At 39.2% G+C, this 12,650-nt stretch overlaps 1 protein-coding gene across 1 annotated transcript in view; it reads right to left on the bottom strand.

Moving 5' to 3' along the window:
* The window catches only part of CORIN (corin, serine peptidase), a 265,617-nt gene that overhangs the window by 31,095 nt on the left and 221,872 nt on the right, over positions 1 to 12,650 (bottom strand). The window contains 3 exon segments of the mRNA XM_089911890.1: positions 4,989 to 5,163; positions 5,316 to 5,365; positions 7,943 to 8,059. Coding sequence (XP_089768016.1) covers positions 4,989 to 5,163; positions 5,316 to 5,365; positions 7,943 to 8,059 — 342 coding nt within the window.

Consider the following 12,650-nt stretch of genomic DNA (forward strand, 5'->3'; position numbering starts at 1 on the left):
GCACCCCAGGGGAGGTATGGATTCAAAATGGAGAATTCCTATTTTAGTGGACATTAGTACTTGATGGGAATGGATCAAATCTCTCAAGTCGACAGAACGGAAAGAAAACATTGCAAATGAATGGCATGGTTTATATGCACCTAGAAGATAAAGAAGTAACCATGAGAACACAACATGGGCTCAGTAATAAAACGTCAGACCAAACCTCTCACTTCTTTTCCTGACTGTATTAAAAGACTGTTAGATCAGTAGAGAATGAGAAAGGGAGCTGAGAGGAGCTGCGTGGTGTGTATGGCAGAAAGATCTAGGGGCGAAGAAGTTGAAGGTCCTGGTGAGAGGACTGAAGTGATGATCCCAGTGCACTAGGTTACCTGGGGAAAGAAACCAGATGAGGAGGAGACAGATGGGCTGAGACAATAGGAGGAGATGCGCAGACAAGCAAACACAAGTCTTGCTGGAGTGAAGAGCTGGTGTGGTAGAAATCAAGACATGGGTGACCTGGCAGGGTTAAGGGTTGTGATCATATAGTAAAAGGATAGTTTTTCATGCAAATTTCCTGGAGAGGAATCAGACACTTCTGATAATCACTAGTTGTGTGCCAACCTAGGAAGTTCATCCTTAAGTCTCTTGGAGGTGAAAGAAGGCAGGGAGATTGCTTGTTAAATTACCCCTGAAACTCAAGGTCTTTCTTCCTTAGAGCTGTGGAAGTTGAATTGTTACCATGGCATCTGGGACTTCACCTGATCAACTTAGTACCTCACGTCTTTAATTTTCCTTTGGGATTTTTAAATACCTCTCCATGCAGGAGCAAGACATGTCCTTTTTTTCCCCACGAATATAATTAAAAGAGACAGGCTTGAAAAGAACTACAGATGGGTCACACCGGCCCTTGCCAAAGCATGGACTCAGGATATGAAGTAAATCCCATTAATTGCAGCAACTGACGGATCCTACGGAGAGTAAGGCTTACATTAGAGGTTCTCAAACGTGTTCAGGGCCGCTGGAAAGACTGTAAAATAGAACCAAAGTTATTAGCACACATTCAAGCAAAGACGTGTTTGAAGTTGGGCAATTTCTAACTTCTTATGGATAGGCCAGGCCCCACTTGACAGTTCTGTGAAGTCTAATGTTCCATGAAATTTTACCAGGGCCTTTGATAGAATATCCATTTCCTTAATTATAAACACATTTCTTCTCTATTGCAAGGTTTCTCCTTAACTTCACAGATCTGTCAGTGAAAGACAAAACTTGGATACCACACATGGAAATGACAAAAGTGGTGCATGAACTGGATGAATTAGCATATAAAGGGTGTTATTCCCTTAAAGAGCTGTTGGATTCATTTAGGTAATCGTCTTTTGATAAATGTACTCTTGCTAGTACAATCTTCTGCTTATCATGGAGTTATAAATCAGAACTGGAAAAGACATCTGGAAACATCTGGCCCCTTCCAAAGCAATAACATTGCAATGTATTTCCTGACATACTACACAGACTCTTCCAATCATTTGGGGTCATTCTTACACATTAAAAGTTCTCAAGAGGAGGTTCTGGTTTGATTTTTTACATTATATTTCCCCCAAAAGAGCAATCAAATAGCTAGATATACATATTTCCATTTTATAATCACTTCTCCTATTCTAATTACTTGTTTAAATGTCTGTCTCCTCACTAGGTTAGCATTCCAAGAAAGGAAACATATATTCATTTCTTTAACTCCCATATGGAGATGAATATACATTCTGGGACTCTATTCTGTAGAAACAAGAGTACCAATAGGTGAATAGCTTTGCATAAGAAGGTGTATTGCAGTGTTGTTAAAGTGATAGCAAACTGGAACTAACGTGAATGTCCATCAACTGGGGAATAATAAAAAAAGTATGGTGAATCTCTGTGATGGAATATCATTTAGCTTCGAAAAAGAATGAGCTAGAGCTACATCAATTGACTTGGAGGGGATGTCCATTATATACTGCTACATGAGAAAAGCAACTTACAAACAAAAGTATAGCGTGTGATTTCAAATTGTAAAAATAAATGACACCCTGTGAAAAATATGTGTTTATAGCTGTGGAGGAACAATCACTAGGTGATCCTCGAGGACGATGAGAAAGTAAAGGAGAGAGAGTATGGAAGGAGATAAAAATTGAGCTAGCAAAATGAAAAAATATTCATGCCATAATGCTAAGGGAAAAGTCAGAATGCATGTTTTTTTTTTTCGTTGTTGTTCTTTTATTTATTTTTGGCTGCGTTGGGCCTTCGTTGCTGTGCGCAGGCTTTCTCTAGTTGCAGTGAGTGGGGGCTACTCTCATTGTAGTGCGTGGGCTTCTCATTGCGGTGGCTTCTCTTATTGTGGAGCACGGGCTCTAGGCACACGGGCTTCAGTAGCTGTGGCTCGTGGGCTCTAGAGCACAGGCTCAGTAGTGGCGCATGGACTTAGTTGCTCCACTGCATGTGGGATCTTCCCGGACCAGGGCTCGAACCCGTGTCCCCTGCATTGGCAGGCGGATTCTTAACCACTGTGCCACCAGGGAAGTCCCTGAATACATGTTTTTAGTAATAATATTCTAAAAAGAAAAATGTACCTTTATTGGTGTCTTACTGATTGGTATCAGGCATGGTTCTTAAGGTTTTACATAGGCTATCTCACTTGATGCCTGCACCAACCCTGTGAGGTAGGGACTGTTATTTCCCTCATTTCATATATGAGGAAACTTGGCCCAGAGAAGTTCATAAATTGACACAGTAAGTGGCAAAGCTGAGAGAAAATAATAATAGACAAAGAGGCAAAAAAATGAAATTTCATTTTTTTCTACAAATTAACCTGGTAAAATGAAAATAATCAATTTAATGAGGTGCTAGAACTGTGAGTTATTTGTGTTAAATTTTTGCTATTATTTATTATTACTTTTAAATAAAGTAAAATTATTAAACATAAAAAGAAGAAAATGGGAAGTATGGTGGTTTTTCAAACATGTCCTCAAATACTTTGCCACTCCTCTCGCTGAGAGAAGAGTTCTATGTTTCTTCCCTTTGAATCTGGGTGGGGCTGTGACAGCTCTGACCAACTCCATAGTGTAAGTAATGTTGTGCGTCTCTGGAGGCCGGATCAAAAAAGGCTTCCTCCTGGCTCCCTTTTTGGGACCCTCACTTTGGGGGATGCTAGCTACCAAGCTGTGAGTCTCACTTGGAGAGAAACAAATGCCCCTGCCAACAGGCAGCATCCACTGCCAGACTTCAGGTGGTGCCAGCCCCTAGAACCTTAGTACCTTCCAGCAGAGTCCCCAGACGTTGCTGAGCAGAGACAAACCACAAGCTATTTCCTGTCTAGATGTCTAATCTCCAGAATCTTCCATGGGCATGAAAAATGGTTGTTGTTTGTTGTTATTTTGTTATTGTTTGGTTAGGAGTCTTTTTTTTTTTTGCTCCTAAATTATACAACAACAGTCGAAATAGATGAGGACCTTCTGCAGTGATGTTTGTCAACTTGGGGTAGGTTTCCCCTTGGTCTTATTTTTCTGCTCCCTTTAGGTATTTTGCGATGATTAATTTTATGTGCCAAGTGGCTGGACCATGGTGTCCCAATGTTTGGCCAAACATTTTTCTGGATGTTTCTGTGAAGGTGTTTTTTGGGAAGAGATTAGCATTCAAAATGGTGGACTATTAGTAAAGCAGGTTACCCTCCATAATGTGGGTGGGCCTTACCCAATCAGTTGTAGACTTTCACAGAGCAAAGACTGATCTCCCCAGAGCAAGAAGGAGTTCTGCCAGCATGCTGCCTTTGGACTTGAACTGCAGCTCTTCCCTGAGTCTCCAGCCTGTCTGCCACCCCATCAGACTTCAGACTCACCAAGCCTCCAGGAATGTTTGCCAATTCCTGGAAAACTCTTTCTCTCTCTCTCATTGGTCTGTTTCTCTGGACAGCCCTGACTAACACACATATTATACTGTTCACTCTACTTCCCAAACTCCTCACCAATTCCTCCAGCATCCTAACCTCACTGTAGTATCTACGTAAGTCGGCTCTGTTTAACTTCCTATGCATTTGATGTATTTAAGAGGGCTAGAAAAGAGACTAAAGCTGGCTAGAGAGTCAATCTTCTAAACTTCTTCCTCTTCCTCCCTCCTTAGGACATAAATCATAAGCAATATACATCTGTTGCCAATAAATGAGCAGCACCTATACAGGATGATAACACCAAGGGTAGAAAAATCTAAGCAGATAAGGACCTGGGAAGGAGATCAACTGTGGATTTTGCACTGAGTTACAGAATGGCATATGGGCATATACGCTGAGAAAACCATAATTCAAAAACAGTCATGTACCAAAATGTTCATTGCAGCACTATTTACAATAGCCAGGACATGGAAGCAACCTAAGTGTCCATCGACAGATGAATGGATAAAGAAGATGTGGCACATAGATACAATGGAATATTACTCAGCCATAAAAGAAATGAAATTGAGTGATTTGTAGTGAGGTGGATGGACCTACAGTCTGTCATACAGAGTGAAGTAAGTCAGAAAGAGAAAAACAAATACCGCATTCCAACACATATATATGGAATCTAAGAAAAAAAAAAAGGTCATGAAGAACGTAGGGGCAAGACGGGAATAAAGACACAGACCTACTAGAGAATGGACTTGAGGATACGGGGAGGGCGAAGGGTAAGCTGGGAGAAAGTGAGAGAGTGGCATGGGCATATATACACTACCAAACGTAAAACAGATAGCTAGTGGGAAGCAGCCACATAGCACAGGGAGATCAGCTTGGTGCTCTGTGACCACCTAGAGGGGTGGGATAGGGAGGGTGGGAGGGAGACGCAAGAGGGAGGGGATATGGGGATATATGTATAACTGATTCACTTTGTTATAAAGCAGAAACTAACACACCATTGTAGAGCGATTATACTCCAATAAAGATGTTAAAAAAAAAATGCCCAAGTGACAAAATGATCAGGCAAAGCAAAAGAAAAGGTGCAGCTTACCCCTCGAAGCAGTGGGCAACTGTCAGAACCCACTTCTTGGCAATGAGGACACAGCCACAAATGTGACCACTGGGTTCACTCTGCAGGGAACACTGCCAGGGCCACCTTCCTGGGCGACTCGTCCGACCCCCAAGGATCCTCTTGTTCATTCGGGCAGCAGGGCGGCGCCCACAGTCTACCAAGGAGCAGGAAACAGTATGTGACTCACTACCAAAACCAGCTAGATGCTTGCATCTTTGCTGTCACGTACAAGTGATCATTTTTTCCCTTGAGCCAATCCAGTTAAATTAAGTTCATATCCCATTGTTACGCCACTAATTCGCTCACCTTGTTTAGTACATAGAAGAGAAATCTTACTTCTGCTGTGACAGGACTGCCTAGATTTGGAAACATAAAATGGCATAATATTCAGTTACATATCTATCGTTCACTTCAAACACTTTACCAGTGAAAGGCAAGAAATAGCTTATACTTAAGTCAGGAATTCTCAAGGCAGGGCTGTGGTCAGATATCACCTTAGAGGTGGAGGTATATGAAGGATGTACTTTTTTAAAGTGTATTTAATATCATTATATACTTTCACATTTGTGGGAAGAGAAACTATTGTTAGCAAAGTTTCCCACATCATCTTGGCTGGTGGCACCACCCATAATACTGACTCAATGATTTTCAAAGTAGGGAGGGGAAAAGGAAAGGCATTAGTCTGCTTCCCAGAATGTATGGTGAGGAGGGAGCATATCAGACTTTTATGCTTATGGAGAGGACATGTATGTCCAAAAGAAGCTGAGAAATAGCTTGAGAGAAAAAAAATATTGCTTCAGAAAGTTAGAGAACAGAGAAAGGAATTGAATATTTAGACTAGAAAAGAATCTTAAGACTTTTTTTATTATCTTTTTTTTTTAAGTTGAAATATAGTTGATTTACAATATTGTGTTAGTTTCAGGTATACACATAGTGATTCAGTTTTTTTCTGATTATATTCCATTATAGGTTATTATAAGATATTGAATATAATTTCCCATACTATACAGTAAATCTTTATTGCTTATCTGTTTTATGTATACTAGTCTGTATCTGTTAATCCCATACTCCTAATTTGTCCCTCCCTCCATCCGTTTCCCCTTTGGTAACCACATATTTGTTTTCTATGTTACTGAGACTTTCAATGTTAAACTGTGTATCTATGATTAGCTGACAGGAAGAAGGGGATTAAATTCATCCCATGTAACTCTAGATGGCAGGATCAGAATCAGTAGGGAGAACTTATAGAAAGAGTGCATTCAGGAAAGGAAGAACTTTCTAAAAATTAGAGTTTAGCTTTGAGGGCAAGAACATGGTTTAAGCATCTATCAATGTGGCTGCACAAGAGAATTCAGCTTAGGGTACACTAAGTTTTAACCACAAAGTCTCTTCCAAGCATTTATTCACAATGCAAATTTAAAAGAAAAAAAAACATGTTGGGACTGTCAAAAATACTATGACATGCTTAGAATCCTAGATATGTCAGAAGAAAGAAAAACAACCCTATGTCATTTCCACATTCCTTTTTGAAGATCTACTGTATTTTCATTTCTTGCTAAATTTGCATGGGGATATGTGTATACAATAAATTATATAATACAGAAAAAGCACATTTGCGTTTTGCCTTCTCAAAACCTGAAGTCGTATCTCCTCCTCACTCTCTATTTCGTTATCCTTAGTTTGTTTGTAACACTTCCAAATATCTGAAATTCATTTTATTACTAGCTTAGAGTCTCTCTGTCCACCTCTACAATGTATGTTTCCTGAGACCACGGTCCTTGGCCCCCTCACCCACTTCTACATCCCCGCAGAGCTTAACAATGAACCCGGCATAGAAGAGATACAAATAATTAGTTGTTATTTGTTAGATCTTAAAGTCATAGCTTTTAGGAATAGGAAAAGACCAAGGACTGTGTGTCTCAACTCTTATTTTAAAGGAAATTGCGGTTTATAGGATCACACATCTAGTTAGCAAGCCAGGACTAGAACAGGTCCACCAACTCCCAACTTAGAATGAGTTTATCTATCTATCTATCTATCTGACCTGAAAGGGATTTTCTGGCAGTCCCAGTTTGGGGAAACAAGTCACTGTTGAAAGACTCAGGTCACTGGAGGAAGTGCTTCAGTTGACAACTATTCAGAAATTTGGTTGCAAGTTTGGTCTATGGGGAAAATGTCAAGACATTCTAAAGAGAAATGGCCCACCTTTAGTTTTATTCTTTAGAATTCTTATGTACTGATTTCTCTAACATTTATTAAAAGCTTTGGGGTCAGATAAACTTGGTTTGCATTCAGAGACTATCACTTATCATCTGTGAGCTGTGAATTTTGAGCAAGTTATTTAAATACTCTATAGCTATGTCCCTATAATGTAACAAGCACTAAATGAGTGTTAATTCCCTCAATTTACCTTTCTCCTGCACCCCTACCCAAGATGAGGGAGGCAATGTTGCCATGATTTTTTAGGGGAAATTTTTCAGAAGTGTATTTTCAAGGTTACTTGATTATAATTTTATTTTGTGTCTGTTTTTTCCTCAGGCTCTCCAAGTTTTATCAGTTGCCATTATTTCAATTTCTTCTGTTAACTAGTCCCATGTAACATCTGTAGAAAGTGTAGATATTAAGAATTTATTTTTAATAGGATGTGAAAAAAACTCCAAGATTAGAACCCAAGTTCCTCCTCCTTAACCATGATAGTTTCTGCAATCATCATTAAAGAAAAATGTAATTAGCCAAGAGAAAAAGATCTATGTCTACAAAGAAGAAAAAAAGCCAAATGATGTTGAACTATAAAGGCCCATAGCTATTCTATGGAAGCTCTTTTTTGATGTGACAAATGTGGATTATCTTAAATTAGAAACAGAAGAAGGGCCCTGATGATGGATGTTTGCTCCATAATCTACTCTACACAGCTCTAGTGATGGGTGTCTTACCCTTTTACCAGTAGTTCATGCAAAGTGGTCCCATTAAGGCTTTCCCAGTCGGAGTGCAATGTCAGCCACTGCTGGTCTCGCTCCTGTTCCTGTATCACTTTGGTCACAGATGGTTCTCTGATAGAAGGGCAAATACCAGATAAATATTCAAAGTACAATGATCTTTGACCAGGCGATATCATTATTTAGCACTTACTCTCTTATAAAAGAAGCATTAAATTATCAGCCAATATTTCAAGAGGGGGATTAGTATTGGAAGAAGTTTGGCATGTAGTGGGATCAGCAAGAGGGGAAGTTATTAAAAGTATCCTGAAGCAACAAACGTCCACACTGTTACAGCTATTTTAGTCATTCTCTCTGCTGACATGTATTTGAACTTTGTGAGGTGTCGGAATTCTAACATATACGATGTAGAAGTTCCAATACCTAAAAAGCAAGAGCAGCTTTAGGCAGGGATCAAAAGTAAAATAAAATTTATCTGCCTGGAGTATTTTTTCCTTCACTTTTCTTGCCCAATGTATTCCTGCAATAAAGCAATACCTTAAATAATAAGTAAAGAGAATCAATGGCCATTTAGTGTCTGTTCAGACAGTATAAAACTGTAAGTGGAATTTTTTCAACATACTGCAGAATCTTCATGCACTAAAAATTAGGAAGGTCTCTAGAAAGTAGAGACAGGAGTTAGACAACATCATTTTGCTGTTTATCCATATTCTCACTCAAACTCTACCAGTACTTTCCTATCAATGTCTCATTCAATCATCAAATAAATATGCTTGTACCCAAGATGTACCCAAGATTTAAAACCTTAGGTTTCAAAAGTGTTTGCGTTTTTGTGTAAAATATCCTATTCCTCATGAAATAATTGGTTTACTTAGGCAATCCATATTTGAAGAAAATCTTTTGGATTTTTATCACCTGATGCTATTAAGGGTAGCAGAGGTAGAGGAATTCATTTTAGATAGGAGGAACGAGGGCTCCTTCTGAATCTGGAAGTAGGAGAGAAGGAAGCAGGTACTTAGTTGGATTTGGAGATGGGGAGAGAATTCAAGAGAATTCATCAAGAGAATTCAAATCATAGATTCCGATAGTCTTTTCTTTTCAAGTACGAGGGGGGCTCCTCGAATGAAGGTGGGGGGGGGGTGGCAGGGGTGCATGATGGTTAGGAAAGTGACGTGTATATGAAATTGTTCCCTGGTGGAAGTATTTGGAGAAACACATCAAAGATAACTTCAAAAGAATGGCAAGCAGTGCTAAGGATTCAAATGAACCTGGAAATCTTGAAGTTGTAGTAGCATCAAGTCTGTGAGCTTAGTGATTTTCTTTTTTTGATAATGGAATGCCAATTTTTTGTAAAAAGGGGGGGCACAGGAAGGGAAGAAAAGTTAGATTCAGTGGCATTGAAAGAAAAATTATCACTTCCCCTGGTCATCGATTATTTTAAAACTACTGTCATTACAGAATAGAAAATAAAAGAAACAAAAACCTCCCCAAATCCAGTTATTTTAAAAAGAATAAAACCCTCTAAAGAGAAGACTTGAGGATAGAATAAGAACCAAAGATTAAAAACAAAACAGAGTCCTTAATCATGGATGAATTCTAATCATTTGATTTAGAAACAAATGGCATAAACCCTGCCCACGCTTTAAGAAGCATCGCACAAGCTTTAATTTATTTAGATACTTGAATGAACTGTTTTATATTTGAAGATGTCACAAAACCTACTGCAAAATGAGAATTCTTTCCTTCACCAAAATGAGGCTCTGGCTTTAATCCCAGAAGTGCTGTATGCAGAGGCACAGTGGGATGGAAAATACAAAAATCAGAGGCCACACACACCACTCGTGGTGTTTCTCTTGATATCTGCATCCTGAGAATTCCTTTCTGCAGTAGAACAATCTGTGGCCTCCTAAATCCAGGCATTTTACTCGCAAAAAGCCAAAGGAAGATCAGCTTCAGATTTGTTATTTAATGAAATCATTCTTTAGGCAGACATTTACAGGGCAACAGGGACTCGCATGGGGACAAGTCAGCACGGGATTTGTACTGATGCTAGATAGGAAAATCATTGCAAAGGACGCTTCAGTCTTTCAACTCCCGAGGTCCCTTCAGTCACCTCAAGGGATGTTTTTGCATTTCATTCATTAACCTCCAACAAGAAAGGCAATTTAGCCTGACTCTCTCAGTTACACCAAGCGGAAAATCTAAGAAATTCATCATCAACAAGAAGGGAGAATCATTACAAAAGTTAGTTTCCCATGAAATTCTTAAACCCTAGCATGCTTCTCATGCACAAAAATAAATCTTTCAGCCCTAGAAATGTCATCTTATGGCCCATTAAAAAAATATCAGTGAATCCATATGTCGGCTTCTGCCATTATACAGAATCTGAGCATCTGTGTGATTTCAACTTTGATTTTTTTCTTTAAATAATTTTTAAAATCATGAAAGTAATACTTATACATGGAAAAAACCCAAACATTATAAATGAAAAAATATCCTTCCCATCCAAGATGTATAAAAACCATCACTGTAAATAGCATTTGAGTATTCCTGCCAAGCTTTTTCTGTAGTCCTTGTACATACACCCCTCTTTTTTTTTAGTCTATACACATTGTTCTGGGTGGTGTTGATGATGTTTTCGTTTAATGATTTATCTTGGAAGCTTTTGCATAATAATAGCTAGATAATAATAATAACAACGATATTACTATTATTAACTAATAACTGTTTTCTGTAGGGCAAGCACTAAGAGATTAGTAATTTGTTTTATATTATTTAATCCTCTCAACAACTTTGTGAAGTATGCTCTATTATTATTCCCCATTTTGGAGATGAAAAAATTGAGGCAAAGCGAGAATAAGTAGTTTTCCCGAGGTCACACAGCTCTGGTATTGAGTCCCTTTGGTCTGACATCAGAGCACCACTTCTAACACTATGAGCACTGTGCAACCCTCCTCTATTAAGGGCACACACCATGTTCTTTCCATAGCTGCAAAGTGTCCCATTATATGGATGTACATTTACTTTACCAATCCACTATTGAGGCTGTTTCCAGTTTCTGGCTATAACGAAAAAGCAGCCGTTAATACTCTTGACCATTCACCTTTGCTTACATGCACACATGTGACTTGAGGATAAATTCCTAGAAATAAAATTATTGAATCAAAATGTAAATTTTTTATGAATTTCCCCTTCAAAGAGTAATGTCAGTTTACAAACTTATCAAGAGTAGGTTTGTCTATACTTTTTAATTTTTGTAACTACGTACATAATGTAAGTCATGCTATTAAAACATATCTGGAACTTAACTGCTCAAATTTTGTTTAACAGTAGGTGATGCATTTGACTTATCTTTTTCCATATTATATCAAGAGACAAATCCTGTTGGGCAGAGAGCAAAAGAGCAAAAAAGCATCTTGCTAGTGATGAAGTATCAAAGTCTCTGTATCCTAAGGGAGTCTGAGCAGGGAATGCAGTCAGACCCAAAGGCTTCTAGAGCAGCTATGAAATCATATACAGAGAAGGAAACTTAAGCAACAAACTACTCCAATGCCCTCTTTTGACAGTGCGAGAAAACTAAGACATAGACCCATCCCAAACATTTGAGGGGCCTAGAGCGAGAGTATAAATGGAGGCCCATATACTATATGTCTATGTGTTTAGATATTATAAATCAAGTTAACAAGCTGTTAAAGAAAACATATTCTATCTTCCCATCTTGATCAACATATCTTTTAGGTTCAAATACAGAATTCTTGGACTCCTTGGAACAGTGGTTTTCAAACTTTAGCATTCATTAGAATCAACTGGAGGACCAGTTACAACAAAGATTGTTGGCCCCATACCCAGATTTCCAGGTTTGATAAGTCTGAGATGGGGCCCCCAGTTTGCCTATCTAACAAGATGCCAGGTGATACAGATGCTGTGGTCTGGGACCACACTTTGAAAACAGTTCACCGGGCTCCAGGTGGGCATACCTCTGGTGGGCAGACTCTTTGCCCCATGAGGTGAGGCACAGCTAAGAAGAAAGACCAGAGTGGTCCCTCTAAGTCAGGGTTTCTCACCTTTGGCACTACTGACATTTTATGCCAGATAATTATTTGCTATGCGGGGCTGTCCTGGGCACTGTAGGATGTTCAGCATCACCCCTGGCTCCCACACACAAAATACTAGTATCACCACACCACTCCTGGACTGACAATCAAAAAGGTCTTCAGACATTTCCTAAAGTCCCCTCGGGGCAAAGTCACCGCTGGTTGAGTTCTGGGGTCCAGGGCAAGGCCCCTCTGCTCCGGGTCTAAAAGCAGTACTGCACAAAGAAGCAAGAGAATTTCGCTCAAACCTGCTTCCTGAAATGTGTGGCCGTAAGACACATATAAAAAAATGTATAATTCCCCCATACCCACTGAAATGAGAAAACAGAACATATCTAGAATTCTGAAACATCCTGATATTTTGCAAGGAAGTCTATATTTTAAGGCTTAGGTGAACAATCAGATCTCTAGACAACTTGGCTTATTCTTATCTCACTCTCAGGTCACTTGGTGTTCAGTGATGAGGCATTCCATGCTTGTAGTATAATTACGTAGGGGCTGCTTACCTAAAAAATGAAAGGCAGCACAAATCCCACAAAGCAAACGGCTTCTTTACTTTTGTCAGCAAGACAGTAGTGCAGGACTTACCTAGACATGCCACACGTTCCAGT

The sequence above is a fragment of the Delphinapterus leucas genome, chromosome 5 (assembly GCF_059928025.1).
Source record: "Delphinapterus leucas isolate spDelLeu-1000000601 "Yukka" chromosome 5, BTC_Dleu_Yukka2, whole genome shotgun sequence".
NCBI lineage: Eukaryota > Metazoa > Chordata > Mammalia > Artiodactyla > Monodontidae > Delphinapterus > Delphinapterus leucas.